The 21,830-nt window shown below is 37.0% G+C and overlaps 2 protein-coding genes across 3 annotated transcripts; both read right to left on the bottom strand.

Annotated features, from left to right (window-relative positions):
• Positions 1-14: 14 nt before the first annotated feature.
• On the bottom strand, positions 15-4,182 carry LOC135721836 (macrophage mannose receptor 1-like). Its single transcript, XM_065244277.2, has 9 exons — positions 4,035-4,182; positions 3,865-3,908; positions 3,338-3,718; positions 2,876-3,220; positions 2,068-2,445; positions 1,269-1,997; positions 796-1,185; positions 304-404; positions 15-208 (listed from the first exon to the last, which is right to left on the bottom strand). Coding segments are annotated over exons 1-9 (2,454 nt in total). The 5' UTR covers positions 4,037-4,182; the 3' UTR covers positions 15-124.
• Positions 4,183-5,665: 1,483 nt separating this feature from the next.
• LOC135721683 (ER degradation-enhancing alpha-mannosidase-like protein 3) lies at positions 5,666-21,828 on the bottom strand. Of its 2 annotated transcripts, none has more exons than XM_065244109.2 (20): positions 21,246-21,828; positions 20,275-20,320; positions 19,191-19,291; positions 18,542-18,581; positions 18,342-18,454; positions 17,675-17,828; positions 17,457-17,591; positions 17,265-17,370; positions 17,041-17,138; positions 15,718-15,843; positions 15,530-15,613; positions 15,352-15,435; positions 15,132-15,256; positions 14,689-14,854; positions 12,929-13,083; positions 11,373-11,490; positions 11,117-11,293; positions 10,761-10,926; positions 10,481-10,666; positions 5,666-7,252 (listed from the first exon to the last, which is right to left on the bottom strand). In XM_065244109.2, exons 1-20 carry the CDS (start codon positions 21,383-21,385, stop codon positions 7,047-7,049), a joined length of 2,526 nt encoding a protein of 841 aa, XP_065100181.1. In that variant the 5' UTR covers positions 21,386-21,828; the 3' UTR covers positions 5,666-7,046. The 2 variants fall into 2 exon arrangements, with proteins under 2 accessions (XP_065100181.1, XP_065100180.1); XM_065244108.2 differs by having other exon boundaries at positions 10,475-10,666.
• Between the last annotated feature and the right edge of the window lie 2 nt (positions 21,829-21,830).

Genomic DNA, 21,830 nt, shown 5'->3' on the forward strand with positions numbered 1-21,830 from the left:
TTTCTCACCATTGTAACAGAAGAAAGGCAAACGGTCAGAGCATCGCTCATCTGTCCAGTACCCAAAATACTCTAAAGACACAGCAGTGCAATGTTGAATCCCAGCCTGACCTACAGATAAACCATTATCTGGTTCTGGAGCCAGATTTGTTGTCCATAGCATCGAGTATGTGAAGGAGGAGTTGCTCTGATCTGACCACAGTTTGTTTCTGTGCAGACCAATCCACAAATTATTACGACCCTCTGCAACTTCAATAAACAATTCAATGCTAAGTATCTCTTTATGCTCGGTTTCATTTCTCACGCTGGCCAGATCTGTGTAAAACTCTCTGCAGTATCTCCGCGCTTCACTCCAGGTCTTTTCCTGATACACCAAAACGTACTTCTGAGAGGCATTTTTCCTGTCTTATAGAAACAACAGAATTCATTTTGATCAGTTTATTATTAAGATTTTAATAAAAAGAGGTACAACTTTTTAAATACAGTGGAAACCAAAAGCTTGAGACTATGAAGAGCTCAGATGCAAAACCCTCTAAGTGCATCTGACACGGTCACATCTGTTTTCTTGAAGAATGTGCATTTTTATGGATATGGACATTGGATGTCAACTAAGCAGTATTTCTGAATGACCTGAAGGCGAGATTGAACATATAATATATGCCGGAAGCATTCGGTTAATCTCATTATCTCATTTTTGATGAAGCTGGCATTTAGCTTCTTTTCCATCTGAGCTCCTCATATATACTTACTTCAATAATCATATAATTATAAATTATACCATCATACTGTAACTTACCATCATAACAAAGAAAAATGAAAAAACTGTCACATGAGACATCAAACCAGGTTCCGTCATTTGCATCCATATAAACACACAGCTCATTCCCCCCATAATTGTCTGGTTGATGATACCAGTTTCTGAAGTCTTTCTCTCCTTCCTGATAGAAATCATTGTTTTCCAGTGACCATCTCCAGCTGTTACTCTGATCTGCCCAAGATCTCTGTCTGTACAAACCAATCCAAACTCTCAAATGATAACTCTCAAAAAAAGACAGGATCTTCTGGTTTTCAGTCTCGTTCCTGATACTGACTAGGTCTGTGTGATGCTCTCTGCAGTAACTCTGAGCTTCCGTCCAGTTTTTGGCATCATAAACATACACATAACTCGCACTGGCATTCTGTCTTGCTGCGGGACACAATTTAAACATGTTTTCTCATGGTATGACACATATTTCATTCTCATTTATTACTTTTAAAGACTGTTCTTACCATCATAGCAAATAAAAGGAGCCTTATTGGAGCAAATGGTTTGATACCATATTGCCTGGTATGACATGAACACGCATAGACTCTGTCCATACCCGTTTATTGGCTCTTGGACATTCCAACTTTTAAAACCTCCTCCTAACTCTGTGTTTCCCAGCGACCATCTCCAGCTGTTCATATCATCATACAGTCCAATCCACGCCGAATCAGAGTAAATCCCCCGAACTGTTTTAAAGAGCTTGTTCATTTCCGCTTTGTTTTCAATGGTGGCCAGATCAATGTAATTCTCCCTGCAGTATCTCTGAGCTTCAAACCAGCTCTTAGACTCAGATATAAAGTGATATTGATGGGGACTTACTGTACCTTTGCTGTAGCAAAAGAAAGGCTTGATGGATACACAACTCTCATATGTCCATCCACCCAACTGGCCTATTGAAACAGCAGTACATGTCTGAAAACCACTCTTGAACCCAAGTGCTCTTGAGATGAACTCACGTCTGTTACTTCCTGGTCTCCAGTTCTGATAATTGGAAATACGTTGGTCTGACCAAATCCTGTTTCTGTACAGGCCGATCCAGATCATGGCATCTGCGCCTTGAAGCAATCTCCGATTCTCGGTTAGGTTTCTTATGCCGACCAGATCTGTGTAATGTTCTTTGCAGTATTTCTGAGCTTCTGTCCAAGTCTTCTTCTCAGTGATTGTGATGTATCTCTCTGTGGCATTCTCTCTACCTATGATATTAAATATATGTTCAGAAACAATAAAAGCACCTTAAAAAGTATGTAAGTAAAATGTTCTTACCATCATAGCAAATAAATGACAGCATGATGTCACATATTGAATCAAACCAAGTCCCATCATCTGTCTTCATATAAACACATAATTCCTTCCCCCCATTATTGTCTGGTTCATGATACCAGTTTCTGAAGTCTCTCTCTCCTTTCTGATAGAAATCATTGTTTTCCAGTGACCATCTCCAGCTGTTCAGATCATCATACAGTCCAATCCACGCTGATCCATTGTAACTCCCATTAACTGTTTTGATCAGTCTGTACATATCATCCATGTTATCAATGGTGGCCAGATCAGTGTAATTCTCTCTGCAGTGTCTCTGAGCTTCAGACCAGGTCTTATTCACAGATATAAAGTGATACTGACGGGATGATGCCAAAGACGACACTGCAAAAAAGTGACAAATTTTACATGTTAGAAGTAGGGATGCTCCGATGGATCGGCCGATGATGCTTGCTATGCTTTTTAATGAAATCCGGTGAAATGCCGCTACATCCAAAAGCCAGAGGGCGCTCTCTTGCAGAAACTCAAACCTTTTCAGGTATTTTCATGATAATAAAGAATATGTATAATGATTCTTTTTGACGAGTGTTGCTTTTTCAAATGCATGTTTTAAACGACTCAAACTAACAGTGATTTCACATTGATAAGGACTAACTGATCAAAAGCAGTAGTTCATAAAATAGCTGTGAAAAATATCGGCTGTGCGATTCAGAATAATTATCAGCCATGTATTATTAGAGTATATCGGAATTATTTGAGCACCCCTAGTTTGACGTTTTGAAAGATCCTATCAGTTTAACAGATATATACTCACCATTGTAGCAAAGGAAAGGAAACCTACGAAGGCAGTTTTCATCTGTCCATTTTCCAGAGTCCCTCAATGACACAACAGTGCAGAATTCACTGCCTCCAGCATTATCTGGCTGTTCTGGCATCCAGTTATTGAATGAAGAGTTACTTTGATCCGACCAAGATCTGCTTCTGTACAGACCAATCCAAGCAGGACCATTGTCCTGCATTAAAATTTGTATCTTCTGGTTTTCAGTCTCATTCCTGATACTGACAAGGTCTGTGTGATGCTCTCTGCAGTAACTCTGAGCTTCGGTCCAGTTTTTATACTGATAAACACTGACATAACTAGAACTAGCATTTACTCCTCCTAAAAGATATTCATAAAATATTCAACTTTAGACAAAGGTTGTGTATTTATTATTTTCATAGGAAAATAGTTTTATCATAGGTTAATATGTGTATTAAGAAATAATAGACTGCTTACCATCATAGCAAATGAAAGGAAGTTGTGAATTGCATCTTATTGCAATCCATATCCCATCGTTAATATACACACAGAGATTTTGTCCTCCATAATTTCCTGGTCCCGGGTTATGCCAGTTTCTGAACTGTTTATCTGCCTCTTTAAAGAAATCGGTGTCCTCTAGAGTCCATTTCCAACTGTTCATATCATCATAAAGTCCAATCCAGGCCAGATCATTGTGGTCATCCATCATGTTGAGTAACTGGATCGTCTCTTGTTCATTTTCAATGGTTGCCAGATCAGTGTATTTCTCTCTACAGTAACTCTGAGCTTCTGTCCATGTCTTGGATTCATTCACAAAGACATACTGACGTGAGGCACATAAGGCGAGGGTCATAAATCCTGGCAGGGTAAAAGTTAAGTTTATTACTGCACAATAGGTTATATTTTGCCAATTTAACACATATTGTATAAACAATATATTTGAATAAACAAAAACATTGTATTAACAGTAATGCATTCTATGAAGTGTAGAAAGTTTGACTTACCTGAGAATAGACGCAGTGGAAACATGATTATAAAACTATTTTGCCTGGTTTAAGGGAAACAACAATTACAAAAATAAAACAGGAGTAAGTACTATTTCAAAATAATATTTATTACAATGTAATATTAAAAAATACGGGCGCTATTTGTAAGTCAGCAATAGTTTACTTACATTAAAGCCGTCAAGATGTGTCTGTTACTCGCCCGTTTCTTGTGTGGCCGTTATGGGTGGATGTGATCAACCCTTTGTGTGAAGAAACCTGTAAGATTGTAATTACCAATACGTTAATGTGTGTATTAAACCTGTTAAGCTACAATGACACAGACATTGCACAATGCAAGGGAGACGTGTATTAAATACACTGAACCACATCCACAATTTAGTTTATTGAATCAAATATAAGGTTTGGGCGGAAATTCATAGTTATGAAAAAAAATTCAGCTAATGCTCAGGCTGTCCTTTAATGATGGAGGGTGGGAAGCTCCCCAAACGTGGAAGTGACACTGAAAACCAAACAGATTTAAGAAAATAAAATGAATTTACCAGTAAGTGAACCTCTTAAATCTTACAAGTTGCAATGAGGTACTACGATATTAAACAAAGTTTGGTTTAGAAAAATATTATTTACACCTAGAAATATGTCTCATAAGTGGAGCTCACTCACCTCTCGAGACATCAAGGAATCTGCGGCAGGAGGCGCGCGCATCCGCAACGGTTCCAAATGATGATTTGGGGCGGGGCGCCCTCTGTTGACCGTCATGAGGAATGTCAACCGTAAAATATTTCATTTCACAACTTTTTAATTTGTAAACTTACCTAAATATTAAACGTTACCCTGAAGAGCATTAAAACCATATTCAAACAACTTCGGCGGTGCAGTGAACGCATACAGAACACAGTTATCAACATAAATTGAACTACAAACACACATAACTCAATAAGAAAGTTACGTAACACCACAAGCTGACAAAATGAATCACATTAAAAAAGCCACATCCGTTTTTACCTTTTGGTGGGGCACTGCTGCCACATTTAGTATCGGACCCATCAGTTTGCCATTTTTCTCAGCTAGATCGATAACAAAAAGGCAGTTTTAAATATAACGTTTGATTACAAAGCAAGTTATGCACACACAAAATGAATCAAATCCTTACCCGGCAATCGCAGACTGGGGTAAATCTCCACACCCTGACAAATCATGTTGTCCAGAGACCAGGGACCCAAGGTAGTGAGTGATGGGTCGTTCGCGAAAGTTAAGTCATGAGAGAAAACTGAAAAATACTAATTTTGCCTTTATTTATTAGGTTTGTTTGCTGTGGTTCTGTGTTCATTGTTCAATTTTTAATTAAAGTTTTATTATGATGTTAAATAATGGTAACTCTGTATTTTTTCCTAACAAAAAAAATCATAAAAATAAAGCTTTTATAAAAACAATTGATACAAAAATTGCATACCAACACACAAACCGTTCACAATTGCTAAATTGGGCTAAAAAAATAAGTCTCCCAGTGATACTAAATAAAGAGCAGGAGTCGGAGCCGTAAGCGCCGGCTCTTCTAAGGGAGCCGAGCCAGAAGAGCCGAATCTATGAAAAGAGCCGGACTGCCCATCACTACAAGCTACTCAAAACTACTCGCGACGCTATATCGATACGTTAAAAAGACTTCAAAACTGGGTTATAATTTTTCTAAAATGCCGTAACCAGGTTACCACTGTATCTGAATTAATTTAGTGGGTGTGGTATTTAAGGAGTTGTAATTTTATTGTAATTAACTGTAAATGACAAAAATGGAAGGCTCAAACAGTTTTGATAACTTGATTTTAATGGCAGGGCTCGTTCATTCTTTTATCAGTCATACAAAAACAGCTCCTAAAAAGACACCATTAAAATCTCATACTTTCACCGCACTTAAACATTTCATGACTTTGGTCCTGCATAAACAATTACAATCTCAAGTAATGTACAGAAATATCTTAATAAATATAAAGCCATCTGATCTGTACTATACCCACGTAAGTGAATTGGTCATAAGCCCTTGTAAAATAAGAGGTAAAGATTACATCCTTTTGACACTGGAACATAAATAACAGTTATGTTTGACATCTAGTAAGACATTGCAGTCTAATCTATGTTATAGCAACAAAGCAAGTGTTTTCTGTCTTGATGTAAGACTGTACATATAGTAGTACACACTATACAGTTGAAATGTCTATCATTGCACAAATAAATATCATCATGTAAACCTCATGATAGTTTGATGTGTTGTGTGTCTGTCATAAAGTAGACAGGGAAAGCTTCAAATGTGGGAGATACTGTAGGCAATGTTGTGTTCAGGGTAGATGATATAGCAAGGCAAAATTTCCTTTGTGTAGAGGACAAACACATCAGCTGATTATTTGTACACACACACACACATAAACAAATGCACAGATGTCATATTGGCCTATGTTAAAATGCACAGTCTGTAACAATGACCAACGCTACCTCACATCTCCAACACACACACACACACACACACACACACACACACACACACACATGCAAACATATTCAAGTCATAGGTGTTTCATGTCCCTGATATATCGGTCTATAAACTGTATATAAAAACTATATTGCTGCATTCTCCCTCATTAAACACTATCCGTTATATATAGATTATAACACTGTTTTTTGGGGTTTGGTCATAGAATCCCTGCTATAAAGAAAAACATGAAATAAAACATATAATCCTAAAAAGAATAAGAAAGTCTTAAAGGTTTGAAGCGATAATAGAGTGACTATATAATACCAGAATCTACATTTCTGGATGAACCGTCTCTTTAAGGAAGTTATACTTCGAGATGCTTAAAATAAGAATTAAACATTAAATAAACTATGATTTAGAATAACTGGTTTGAGAAAAAATTATTTTATCATCCTGCCGTCTTGAAGATCTCAACAGTACAAAACATCCTGCAACAACAGTAGCACGATATCAGACAGTATTTGCATGTCCAACCCTCTTAATCTAGAAACTACACAAAGTAAGACCCTCTTTACATATTCACAGAGAAAAACGAGAGTTTGGCCATCTGACGGAGGTACAGTCAAAGCGTGGGAGAAAGAGGTTCTCCTTTGCCTGTGTTTTCTGATCTGAGGTCAGGGAGCAGCAGCTCTGTGTTCTGTAAAGGTTAATGCTATAGTCAGGGGTTGAGTTCAGGGTCTTTCTGTGGAGGGGTGCAGGTCCCTGTTGAGGCAGCAGCAGCAGCGTCTTTTCCTTCAGCATCGGTCTCTGTAGTCACTTCACTTTGCTCCAGCACAAACTTGATTGTAGTGGTCTCCACCTCCCCTTCACCAAACTCTCCCTCCTTGGTCAGACGAAACTTTATGTTTAACTTTTCAGGTTTCTCTATAAGGAAAAAAAATTTTTTTTAAAGAAATGTAAAACTAATCTAAATTAAGCAACTATAGTTGTGTGACCTTTAGACTATGTCTGTTGAGCCAAGTAAAATTTCTGTGTACTTAAAGGTGCCAAAAAAATGCATTGATACAATATGTTTTCTGATACGTTATGTGACTTTATTAAGTGCAAAAATGATCCAGACACGGTTTTACATGTCCATTTACAACCTTAGGATTTATTCCCGGAATTAAATGGTCTATTATTACCTTATTTTCAAAGGGTCATGAATAATAATGTTGAGCTCTGCTCTGATTGGCTGTTTCTTTGAGCGGCTCATTTCAGTAGCTCTGTGTGTGTGCAAACAAACCTTATGTTTGATCCTGTATCAGACGAAGATATAAATTTTGTTTTTTTCAGTATGGATCTGCAAAGTGTAACTATAACTTCAAAAGTATGACTTCAGCCTAAACGTTAGCACATAGCATTAACTAGCACATAGCGCTAACTCAGCAGTCAAAACTTTTTTTAGCATTATAACAACATGTACTTCATTTAATTTAATGTGTAATTTAATGTTGGGGGCGTACATTACGACTGTGACATCACAGTCAGTGTTATGTTGAGATTGGCCTGTTTTCCAACAGTCTTTCTTTTGCATGCACAAGTTTACATAAGGAGAAGGAAACAATCGGGGTAATTCTCGTGAAATTAGACTTGAAAGAGGTGTCATGAAACATTTTGATAAAAAAAGTAAATGCAAAGTAAGAGTATCAAAATAAGAAGCATACAGTTACAAACATCTGTCCACGTACTATTTTCCACATGATTTTAAATGACATCATACAAACCAATTTTGTTGTTTTTTCCACATTTAAGGGGAAAATTTTCGTTACCACAACGTGTCCATGACTGGATTTGGGTTCTTTGACATGGAAAATGTATAATTAAAAAATCTAAAAAACAAAAAGCTTCAGTGCATGTTATACTATAAACATTTACAATAAAGAAACATTGGTAGTGTTGTGGTACTCGCGATCGGTCTTGAGACCACTTTTTAAAGGTCTTGGTCTCTTCTCAGAATCGACCGCATTTTTACTCGAACTTGTCCCGGTCTCAGACAAAGAGTACTCTTAATATGCATATTCCACATTTAATCATAGTGTATTAATACAGTGACTTGCAATGGTCTTGGTCTTGACTTGATCTCGGCCTGTCTTGGTCTGGACTTGGTCTCGACCCTTTAAAGTCTTGGTCTTCTCTAGGTCTCGGCCTGTCTTGGTCTTGGTCATGACTTGGTCTTGGTTTAGGTGGTCTTTACTACAACACTAGTATTTGGTGATCATTGGTAAATGTAGAGTCAATAATAAGAAATATAAATGTGTCCTAGACCAATTTTCTCATCCTCCGCAACAATTTTCAATCATTGTTTAAGCCCTTAAGGAATTAACATTTTTTTTAAAAAATTGTTGGAAGGGACATAATTGACTGTGACACTCAAGATGGCTACCAGGTAAGCAGTTCTTATTATATCTCTCCAGATAAAAGTTGAAATTTGGTTTGTCATAGTACCTAGACAACTTTTTAGTTCTCTTTACTGAAACACGCGTTTGTAAATGCATACATTTAATGTAATATCATGTTGCGGTAATGATAATTTTTGTTTCTTAGAATTATAATTCTATAAGAAATATTTTTGAAATCCTCTAAAAATAATAGTTTTAGTAAGTTCAGAACTTAATCCTATATGTGGAAAAAAAGGTTTTTTTAATAAATCTGATGCTGGACACTTTATAAATCTGGATTACGTGAGAATAACCCAATTGCGTTTGAGGCTCACCACATGTCATTACCATGTACAGAACTCTTATTATTCATCTATACCTAGGTAAAAAAAGGGTTTTATATTCTACAGCACCTTAAAAGGAATTAAATAACACAAAATTTTTAGTTCTCATAATTTATTCACCCTCATGCTATCACAGATGTATATGACTTCCTTTCTTCATTTGAACACAAACAGTTTTATTGGGTACTCGAAACAAAAAAAATTGTGAGAGAGAATTATTCATTTTGAGCTTATTTATTTACTAGTGGATATTTGTCATATAGGTGTGCATGTTTTATCATGAGACAACCAATGAGACCTGTAGTTATCAGCGTGCCACCATATTTGAATGTATCATTCAGATCTGCTTGTTTGTATTTAAATTGAGCTAAAGTGCAAAATATGAATCGTTTTCTCTCACAAAGATATCACTTTACTTCAGAAGACATTTATTAACCCATAGGATTCATTTGGACTTTTTAAGGATGAAAATAAGTCTCATACATTTGGGATGGCTTGAGGGTCTATAAACTGACAAAATTTTTAGTTTGGGGTATACTGTTCCTTTAAAAAAAAAGAAATACGGGACACGGTTCCCAAACCTTAGTTATCTTCCAATTCAAGGGCCTTTCAAGGACTTTCCAGGTCCAATGCCCTCAAATTCAAGGACGTAATGTGGGGGCACATTTCAAGTGAGAGCAAGGTTACATGGTGTTACCTTTTAAGATACATTGTTACAGTTCCCTTTCGAGGGAACTCGTGCTGCGTCACTGCGTTGACACTTTGGGGACGCCTCCAAGGGTAAGTGTGTCTGAATGTGTATATCAAATTCAACCAATGGTGAGGCTTAACAACAAAGACAGGGTGACGCGGGAGTCAGGAAGTATATCGCTATTTCAAATACTGCCAAAGACGGCATTAAAGGGACGCAGGAAGAATAACAAGGGAGACGCAGCGCCCTGTTCCCTTCTCAGGGAACAACAGATACATACATAATCCGAGACATTTTTCATTTGTCAAACACAAATATGCAAAAAAGCATTTTGGTATGAATCAACATTTGCATACAGAAAATATAAACATTTAAAGCAAAAAGTTTAACACCTGTGGGGAAAAAGTCTAGAATTTTTATAATATTATCCTACACTACACAGGGAATAATATGGATTTTTTCCAGAAAACTTCTTGCATAAAATAGATTCAAGCACTTTCAATGACCTGTATCTATATATGTATATTTTCAAAAACTTCCCAGGGCCTTGAATTTTTTCCCCAGATTCACAAACTTTCAAGGATCCGTGAGAACCCTTATGGGAATACAAACAGTTTGCTCTGTGCCCAATTCTAATAATACTGATAAGGGTCTATGATTTCTGCAATGTGTTTTATATGATCAGTGTTACCTTTACCCAGTTGCTTCTCTTTCGGCAGTAGGAGAACATCTACATTGTGATGTTCCTGCAGTGCGGCAGTCAGTGTAGCTCCCTCTTTGCTGAAGAGGAACACCAGGGGAACTGTGATGTCATCTGTGGAGTCTCCATCTCCAACCATCTGAAAGAGCGGAGTCTCAGCACTGCTGGTGCCCTCTCTGTGATCTGTGAGAACATTTAAAACCAAATGAAAAATTATTCACCAAATTATTCTTTTAAAAAAGAAAAAAAATTTGGTTTTCATCACAGTTTGGCTCACCAATGAAGATCACCCCGATTGCTCCGGCTTCCTGCAGGTGTCGAGCTTTGACAGCAAACATGCAGTCTCCTCTCAATGCCAGTGCTATGTGTCCCTGTAGCTCTACAGCGTTTTGAATGGGCCCGCATGCCGTGTATGGATCACTTTTTGCAATACTGCCTTTCACCTTAGAGAAAAAGTTTATTAGAATCAATTGTGTTATGTTTCCATTGGCATTGAGCTGACATATTTATTCTCTATGGAAAGTGAGACACACATCTAAATGCACAATTGACAGCAACACATCATAGATAAAGAATATATAAATGTATATATGATGATAACTGTTTCGAAATCATTCACCCCAACATCCTCACCCCGTGCTCTTGTTTGGTAAGGTCCATTCCAAACTTCGCTGGTCCTGCTGTAAGTACAGTCCTTCCCAAAAATGGAGGGGAAATGAGCTGCACAATTAGCGGTGTTACTTCTTCCTGCTCGGGGGCTTGGCTCACCTCCGCGACCAGCTTCAACTTGTACACACCTTTCTGAGAGTCCTGTGGACGGATAGAGCTTTATCAATAGCCATCCAGCAAAAGATAAACGACAATCAACAATCTTTTACTGCATGCTCACCTGGGTTGACCCTCGGATGGAGGATCCCAGTTCAGTGAAAGGCGCTAAAGAGATACCAATGCTTTTCAGAAACTCCAGAGGCTCCAGGCCTGTCTCATGAAGAGGCAGCTCAATCCCACTATGTAAAAAATGATGATATGATAAACACATAACTATAATAACACAAACAAATCTTTTCAAACAAGTACAACAAAGAAATGCGAATTAGGTGCGCTTACATCAAGTTTGATGTTTGAACGAATGACAACGGTATTGGTAAACTTGTAACCAAAAGTAAATAAAAAAATGAAGTCAGGACTGCATTTAGTAACGATTTGGCAAGTTATACATTTACTAGCAGTGTGGCTATGTCAGAATTTATTCGGCAAATGCATTTCCATCTCCCATTATTAGCATTTACGCTTTTTCGCATTAGTCAAAAACCACATCAAGAGAGCATAAAAATGTTTTTGTGAATTTTATAGCATTTCCATGACTCATTTCTTATGCAATACTTCAAAAATCAGGGTGATGAAAACCAACCTACAGTCTGCAAAATAACACTGTTCAAATGTATTCTTATCATTTTAGCAGACAGCATCTTGAAGTCTCAACCTGAGATGCTTTCTAAACTGTCTTAAAGGAGTTCCCATCTACTCTGGGCTCTTATTTGCTACTTTATTATTTGGATCAAGTTATCTTTAAGAAATTAGTTTTAGTTTTGTAATGAAAGAAATTGATATGTTTGTGCAAGTTTATTATTCTCTATAACTTATTAACATTCAGACATCTGCCTTCAGATCAAAAATTTAGTGAAACTTTTAAATGGTGGTGTACAATATTGAGTATTTATTACTCTTGTCTTGTCCTTTTGTTGTCCTCTTAAACCATCTTAAAGGGACACTTCACTTTTTTTGAAAATATGCTAATTTTCCAGCTCCCCTAGAGTTAAACATTTGATTCTTACTGTTTTAGAAGCTGATCTCCGAGTCTGGCGGTAGCACTTTTAGCATAGCTTAGCACAATCCATTGTATCTGGTTAGACCATTAGCATCGCGCTAAAAAAATAACCAAAGAGTTTCAATATTTTTCTAATATCACTAATTACGCACTGCCCGAAAATAGTCCCTTGGTTACTTTCAATGGCAGGGGACTATTTTCAGGCACTGCGCAATATCACTACACATGCTGCCTGCAGCCATGTTACATCAGATTATTACCTCAGAATGAGAGTATATTTCCAAGCCATATCTGCCTAGAAAATCGCAACTTTTAATTTTCTGTTGGTCTAAGTACATGATGTTACTACAGAAGAGTCACGTTTTAAATAATATTAAAACCTCTTTGGTTATTTCTTTTGGTTATTTTTAGCGTGATGCTAATGGTCTAATCAGATTCAATGGATTGTGCTAAGCTATGCTAAAAGTGCTAACGCCAGACCCAGAGATCAGCTTCCAAAATATTAAGAATCAAATGTTTCACTCTAGGGGAGCTGGAAAGTGAGCATATTTTCAAAAAAAGTGGAGTGAACCTTTACCAATAGGTTTAACTGTAAATAAGCACCAAACATTACTCACTTGACAGGTGCAGTCTGCTGGGATCTGCCAACACCTGTGAGGTATTTGTAGCCGTCCCTAATAGTCTTGGCAAAAGTGGGGTTGTTGGGAAACAGAGTCTGAGCGCTGGGACAGGAGTATAAAAACAAATCATCTTCACGAGATGCTTGAGGTTCCTGAAAGAAACACAAAACTTAGCTATCACTGTGATAATAAGTAATTATTGTGAATATCAACAATGATACTGTAGAAAGATGACAAATAGAGATGGTCATATTGTGGGAATATAAGACTAGGGAAGCAAATGACTGATATAAGATGCAACATTAAAAGAGCATGCTTTCTATGGTTACAATCATAAATACAGAGACTTTTATTATGAATACAAAATCAGTATGTCAAAGATACAATGGGAATACACAAAACTAGAAAATGTAAGTAGTGTTAGCCCTGTGCATGGCTTGCCACCATGTAGTGGTGTCCAGGGGTGTTTCCCAAAAGCACTGTTAGCTAAATATAGTTGCCTGCTGGACCATCACTTAACTCTTTCCATGCCACTGACGAGTTATCTCGTCAATAAAGAGAAAAAATTCCATGAAAAAATGTGTTCCTGATGAGTTTTTATTGTTATTTGTAATATCGCACTTATCAAATTTATAAAAAAAAGTATTTATTAATTTTACACTCCCTGTATGTTTTGATAATCGTTCTGAATCTGATCTCTAACAAAATTCCTTCACAAAAATGCAATTATTTCAGCTTTTTGATAAAAAATATTTTTTAAGAAAAATACCCATATTTACCAAGCTCCTAAGGTGACATTGGAGTAAAAAAATCTAAAGTTTAGTTTCATGTGCTCACGCGCAACCTTCATGTGCTCACGCGCAACCTTCATGTGCTCACGCGAAACCTTCATGTGCTCACGCGCAACCTTCATGTGCTCACGCGAAACCTTCATGTGCTCACGCGAAACCTTCATGTGCTCACGCGAAACCTTCATGTGCTCACGCGAAACCTTCATGTGCTCACGCGAAACCTTCATGTGCTCACGCGAAACCTTCATGTGCTCACGCGAAACCTTCATGTGCTCACGCGAAACCTTCATGTGCTCACGCGAAACCTTCATGTGCTCACGCGAAACCTTCATGTGCAGAATTTTTGTTTTAAGTTTAGTTTCGCGTGCTCGAGTGAAACTATCCCGCGCGCACGTGAAACTTTCGCTTTCACGTGCGTGCGCGATAGTTTCAGGTGAGCAGGCGATAGTTTCACATACTCACGCGAAACTAAACTTTTAAAAAAAATTCTGCACATGAAGGTTTCGCGTGAGCACATGAAAGTTTCGCGTGAGCACATGAAACTAAACTTTATTTAATTTTTCACCATGTCCCCTTGGGGGCTCCGTACATATTTAACAGTTTATAAGCAGAAAAAAATACAGATAGGATGAAACGTTTTTTTTTTCCTGTTTTGGTTGTTTGTTTGTTTGAAAGCAGAGGGTCTGTTCATTTATTTGATATATTTGTATGTTTATACATATTTTTTGAAGTAAATTTCCTAAAAGGCATTTTGTGAAAATCACAAAAAATGCCGTGGGGCAACTTTTCAAAAAAGGACTGGCAGACAATGAGTTAATGTCAACAGGAATGATCTGGTTCCTATATATGACTTGGTTGCTTTTATTTTTGAAAACTCTAACCATAAATGTGACCAATAGTTGTGTTCATCCTTATAAAGCATCTTTGACATGGATTCCTGTTTGGAAAAAAATGGCAAGCTCTTACTGTATTGTTGCTATGGCAGGGGGGCTGGGCCTTGGACAGAGACACTGGTAGCAAGTGAGCCTCAGTAGTGAAAACATAATCATCAATGTCTATTGGCAGTTGACTCTTCTCTGAGAAGAGAAGGTAGAGGTACTTAAACATCTCGGCGAGGAAGAAGGAATCCATCCTTGAATAAACCAAACATAAAAATCAATTTACTAAGATAAATCGCTTTAGATATGTGATAATTCCTTAAAAAAGTCTTAAAGGGGTCATATGAGATTTTTTTTAAAGATGTAAAATAAGTCTTTGGTGTCCCCAGAGCGCATATTTGGTTTACCAAGTTACTGGGTTGATCTTTTTCACGTTTTCTAGGTTAATAGAAGCACTGGGGAACTTAAATTAAAAACTCAGATTTTCATGGTATGACCCCTTTAAATATTTGGTAGATCAGATGCTCTTACCTGTCCTCGTGCGAGCCTGTCCTCACGTCCTGCACCGCAGCAAAGCCACATGGAACCCGCGTATGAGCGTTCAACTTCTCCACTATAGACTGGCCTACTTTCAAGTAGTACGGATCACCTGTGGCCTAAAAATGACGCAGACAACTTTATTTAAAAGACAAAACATACATATTGACATAACTGTACAAATCAAACAAAGTCTATAGAAGGTCATGTTTACCTTATAAAGAAAGTATGTGCTTTCAGCAAACTCTGGTCTTAAAGGGTGCTGCCCCCAGTGAACTCTGAACTCGGTGGTAAAGGCCTGTTAGACAACAGATCATTGAAAGCATTGATCAAAATTGTAATCAAAAACTGTGACCTTTGCTGATGTACTGTGTGGTCTATTCATGTATTACCTCAGGGAGGAATTTGTGCTGTTTGGTCACTTGGTACAGCATTTCATGCGTCTCAATGGCAGGTTTCAAATCTCCTCTCAGAACCTGAATGTGTTTAGACAAAGCTCAATTACTTTTATTTCTTAAAAAAACAAGGGTCCCGAGTTTACAAAGTAAGATTTTTTTATAATGAGAACAGAGAGCTGAACCTGCAGTCCAGGGAAGAAGGCGAGTAATGAATCCATCCAACTGCGCACGTGCACGGTGGGGTTGTGCATGTGCACGTTGAGCAGTAAAGGAGGCTGGCTGATGTACTTCATAATGGCACTGTAGTGCTGTCACAACAAGGAAAACAAGTCATGTGGCAATTCAAGTGAGTTAAAATGAGATTTGTGTGACTGAAGATTGAATTACACTACACAACTTTACCCAAGATTTTTGGTCTGTAGTTAGAAAACACTGTAGTGTTTGATGCAAACTGACTCTTTAATGTTTTAACTTCAGATTTTGATTTTATAGTAAGAGGATATCAGACATGTTTGATATTTTAGGCAAACTTCAAAGGAAATTTTGTGGTGTATAAACCTCCATTCCATGTCATAAGTAGGGCTGTCACAAATGATTAGATAATTGTCTCGTCGTGATTGTTTGACCTCATCGTGATGATTTCAGATCACCGCAATGATTGCACATCTCTTTAAAAACCACAAGGGGGAGCTGCAGCACCTGTATGTACATTGCAAAGCCTTTAAATACAGTAGGGAAAAAAACATTTAAAGAAATGCTGCAAAACTTTGATAAGCAGTATGAACTGCCAGGTAAAACATACATTTCCAAAACAGCAATTCCAAATTTAGGTAAGTGAAGGATGCTATTCTTAAGGATCTGTAAGGAATTGATTTTTTGCAACCGCTACAGACATGTTTTCCAGTACTAATATGACCTTAGTAGGATTGGCTACTATTTAAGGCCTGTTCTGTTATAGTCAGTTTATTTTGATTGCATTTTAGTTTCAGTTATTTTTTTGACACTTTATTGTGTTTATTTTTTATGAAGAATTTTCGGTTTTTGAAAATATATTCATTAAATAATTACTTTTAAATATCTGGTATATGTATTAATATTTACTGCCAGGTAAACCTTGCCAAAGATTTAATTTAAATAATCACAACAACGTGTGAAAATTATTTCATGAACAAACAAAAAAAGTTATTAGAATTAAATGTCAAAGCAATGAAACAGTCAATTAATCGTCATAATCTCAACAATTTGTTAGACAATTAATCGTCAGCCAAATGTCATAATCGTGACAGCCATAGTCATAAGCTGGCCCGGCCAATGAAAAACTAACTCTAAATGAAGATTAGGAATGGGAGGTTTGTTGTGTTTGTAATAAAACTGACACGCGTCTTGTGTGTAATCCTCAATCGCAAATACTGTGATCATGTATAGTTTTTCTGTAGAAATGTACACGATTTTAAAAGTTGTGTAGTGTAAATCCTTATTTTTTTTTTGAGAATATAAACCCTTACTGTGTTGAATCTCTCAAGATAAACTTTGTCCCCAAGAAGTATATAAGCTTTCATCAAGTATTCATAATAAGAGTCAATACCAGCACCGACACCACTATCTGTAATGAGAAATACAAGACATTAATGTGAATATAATCTCTGAGAAGGTTAAGCGTTAAAGATATCTCAACTGTTGTCTAACAAGCACTACAAGTAACAACAGCAGATCCAATGCAAAGCCTCACCCCTGCGAACCCAGTCTCCATTGTGGATGTTGATCACCGTGCCAACGAGGTCACTTCCTCTTTGCCTTTTCTCCCAGAGAACGTCCAGAGCTTTCCGAGCATGATCCTACAGCGAATAGAGGAAACGACTTGTTAGCACAACTGCACTCCACTAGTCTTTACTGGTGTTAACAAAACTCCACCGGTGTTTACCTCAAATATCGTGTCTCCAGACAGACGGCTAAGAGCTGCAAACTCCAAGATCATAGTCCCTGCGCAAGCAGTGCAGGTGTCCGACTCGGTGCCCGTACGGGAAAGAGGGCCGACTACTCCATAGCGCAGATTTACCTAATGAAAATATTTGAGTTGAGGTCATCGGTTGCAACAAGGTAAACTTATACTTTTAAAATATGTCTTAATACTGGAGTTACCCGAGGGTAAGGAAGGCCACTGGTGGTGTTAAAGGCAGGTAAGAGGCGGTAGCCCAGTTCTTTGGCCATGTGCAGCAGTTCATCTCTATACCATTGCATCTTTTCTCCCCGCTGCTTTAAAACACCTGCCATCACGTGTGCACCCAACAAGCCACTGAAGGAAGAGGAAAAGCATTACTTGGACTTCTCTAAATGATGTTTGAGTTATATTTAGTAACACATGTTACGAATTTCAAGTTCTGATTTGTATGTAATATGTTATTACTAGCGTGGGATGTTTATTGGCTGTATATGGCTATTATGGTTCATTGTGTGCTTTGAATGCATGCATATGTGATTATGTAATACTGACATTATATATAAGGAGGGATGACAGTTAACAACCAGTTGTTGTTATGAAACTACAAAACACAACTTCGCAACACAAATTTATCAAACCTTCATCCTCAGTGAAATCCAGTCGCATGGGAATGGGGTCAAATAAATAGGTGCACATGATCACTTATTGTCTTGGTGAACTTTAACTTTAACAAACAAAGATATTAATTGTTTTCAAAAATGTGGCTTTACAAAATACTGCATAATCCTATCAACTAAAATGTAGCTTGCCATTTAATGCTATTTATGTATAAAGTAAGTGAAACGTTATCATGAAACTTCACCGTACCCAAGCACACGGATATTGGTTTCAAAAACAGAGACGACGATGTCATTATCGAATCTCACGTCACTGATCGTCTTCTTCACACCCTCCTCAAACTCATCCAGTTTGTTGAGCAGCTGCCCAGGAACACACGAAACAACAGTTTTTAAGCATCCACAAACATAACAGGTGTCAAATACTACCCAGAATGCTATTTAACTCACCACAAGAGTATCCAAAGAGTCGATTAATGTTAAAGAGAACCTTTGAAAATAGACAAAGACAGCTTGTCATTAGAAACCCAACGAAGAAACATTGAAAACAAAATATCCTCACTTTTGATCTCATGCAAGCTCATGTTTAGCTGTGCAACCATAATAGCACTTTTTAGCACATTTTAAAACATAACTAGCAAAGAATCATGTGGGACAAATATTACTGTACAGCTCCTCAGTTTTTTTTAACAAACTTAGAGAAGCAGATGGCAAAAGAAGAAGTTAAGGACAAAAAAAGGGGTAAAAAAGTGATGGGCAATGATTAATCGTGATTAATCGCATACAAAATAAAAGTGAGTTTTGCATAATATAAGTGTGCGCTGTATGTAATTATTATGTATAATTCATGTATGTATTTAAGAAACATTTACATGTGTATATACATTTATTTATATTTTTATATATTCTATACTATATATACAATTAAAACATTGATATATAAATAAAAATATTCTAATATGTATTTGTGAAATGTATTGTGCTTGAATATATTACATAATTACACACAAAACCACACACACATTTTTTTATGCAAAAACTCTTATTTTGTATGCGATTAATCGTGATCAATCATTGACCACAAGATGTTTAAACTCACTTTCCTAGAGAGTCATCAATGTCCCCTCGATTTGGTTCCAGCCCTCTCACCCTTCCCTTACAGCTGAGGGGCATTAATTCATCGGCTGGGTAGGCATATTTCTGATAGATGACAGATGATGAAATAATACATAGTCTCAGTTAGTCTTTTAACAATTTACTGATCAAACAAAATGTACAAGTAGCTATGTAACAAGTAAGGGATAATGTATAGGCAGCCGGTAGTTATCGGGAAATAAGCCCCGACAGTGTGATCAGGAGCCGAGGCGAAGCGGAGGGTCTTGTATCACACTGAAGGGGCTTATTTCCCGATAACTACCGGCTGCCTCTACATTATCCCGCTTATTACACGGCTACTTGCCACATAAGAATAAAAACTGGACATGAATATGAATTTGAAACATTTTTTTGGCATATTTGTTTTAAATTAGCATTTTTATCCTTCCGCGAAACTTTGCACAGATGCATAAAATGATTGTAATACCTTATTAAGATCCTCTGCTTCATACTTGTCTGTCTCCATTTTTTTCTCTTTAACCAGTCTTTGAGAATTTTTAATGCCCATTCTGTATTTTTTTGTGTGTTGGCTTCATAGCTGTCATGCTCTATTTTGTCAAGTTTAGTCTCAGTAAGCTCTCTGTGTCTTGTCGTTGTTCGTTCTTCTATCCACTGTTTAAATGTTTTGTTTTTTCCGTACATGTTAAAATTAATGTCAAAATGTTCCATTCTTAATTGTGGTTGTCCAGTGTTTGTCACAAGATGGCGCCAAACAGTAATCTTTATTGGAGCGGAGCGATTTTAATCGTACAAGTAGTACCGGCTCTGCGTTATTACTTTGGAGCGGTTATTATTTGAAAAGAACGAACCTGCAAATGTCTCAACTGACCAATCAGAATCAAGCATTCCAGAGAGCCGTGTAATAAAGTACAATAACTAAAGCACACTAATTCTATTACTTCTGTTTTATATTTATAAACAATAACATTTGATGACTTGTGGTCCAACATGAATATTTAAAAAAAATTATATTGTTCAATAAGACATGCATTTCAAAATTAAAGCCAGTAATATAGGGATTTGCTCACCATGTAACTGTTATAGGCATGATCAAACATTTCCAAAATCTGGTCCCTAAAACAAAAAAGTAACAGTGAGTGTGGACTGTGAAATAAATGCAGCATGAAGTTAAAACAACTTGGTTTTGCAAGTCAATTCAACCTATTATTTTAAGTTTTGACTTGTGATAAGTTGACATAACTTATAAACACAAGTTGAAATTGTTAACTTAAATTGTTAAGTTAGGTAACATAAGTTGATCATTTTTACAGGGAGTGGCAGCTGCACTGTTTGATACTGCACTGGTAAAAGCCTCATGCAGAAATACTCAATTTGACTGGTAAACATTCACATTAGTACAAATGTCTATTTAAATACATTATTTATGCTGCTATTTGAGTACATGTAAATTGTTGGTGTTCAATCTCAGAAATTTAGGTGGAACTGAAAAAAGATCAAGTTTAAAATTTTACATTCAACATACAGTTTAATAGGCCAAGCCCTAGTGTCACTTTTCTAGAATGACCTCAACAGCTTTTTATGTTGACAACCTGATAATAGGGACATATTATTTATGGACAGACAACACCTCATTTGTTTAAAACGTGTATTAGAATGAATCAGCCAACTACATCAAACGCCCAACCCTAAACTTGAGAAATCATGTTTGCTACGTCATCATTTTGTGAAGCAATCCTCTGCCAATTCAATACACAACAACTAATGAAACAATGCTGATTCAAAATCCACAAAAACATCATCATTAGTTGTGGACAAAACAAAAATGGCATGAGTATTTTGGTAATGTCTACCACCATTGTCAACAGCTCTATATCTCTAACAAACATTACAAGCTGTCATCATCACTAAGTTTCTGTATGGTAATGGTACCAGCATCTGCATACACTGACAACCTCAATGCTAACCCTAACCAACAAAACACAGAAGCCCATATCTGTCAGCGTACGTTAATATAAAAGTATATTAAATACAAGCTCACCTGATTTTGGACTTCTCCTCTGAAGACATGGCCTGTCCATCTTGACCAGTAACTCCAATCAAAAAGCAGGAGAAGATCACAGTTGCCAGCACCATGACAAAACCACAACTTGCTTGTCTTCTGATCCAGTTTCTCCCCATTTAATTTTTTTAAGAGGACAGATTTTTGTAGCCTCTTAAAAATAAACAACCGCCTATATATTTTTTGACTTAAAGAGACTGTCGATCCCTTTATCCTATGTATTTTACTGTTGAATAATTAACATCCTGCTTTAAACGATCGTACTCTTCACATAAATTACGAATCAAGTTCATCTGTACTTTGGATTGAAAAGTCAGACCATTTCCTTATTTACAACACTAAGTTTGTCTACCAGTCGCGCTGTTTAGCCATCCGGCTAACTACCGCATTAGCGCACAAATGTACTTTTCAGTAATACATATTGTCTCTTTAGTCCCTCTTGAAATTTCCGGACATATATCCTGGAGAATCGACGGCGTCCAGATTCGAAAAATCTCCATCTCATCAAGATTTATTTAACATTCCCCATTCCGTTCTGTTTACCTGACTGACCAGCGCTCGGTT

The sequence above is a fragment of the Paramisgurnus dabryanus genome, chromosome 18 (genome assembly GCF_030506205.2).
Source record: "Paramisgurnus dabryanus chromosome 18, PD_genome_1.1, whole genome shotgun sequence".
Lineage (NCBI taxonomy): Eukaryota > Metazoa > Chordata > Actinopteri > Cypriniformes > Cobitidae > Paramisgurnus > Paramisgurnus dabryanus.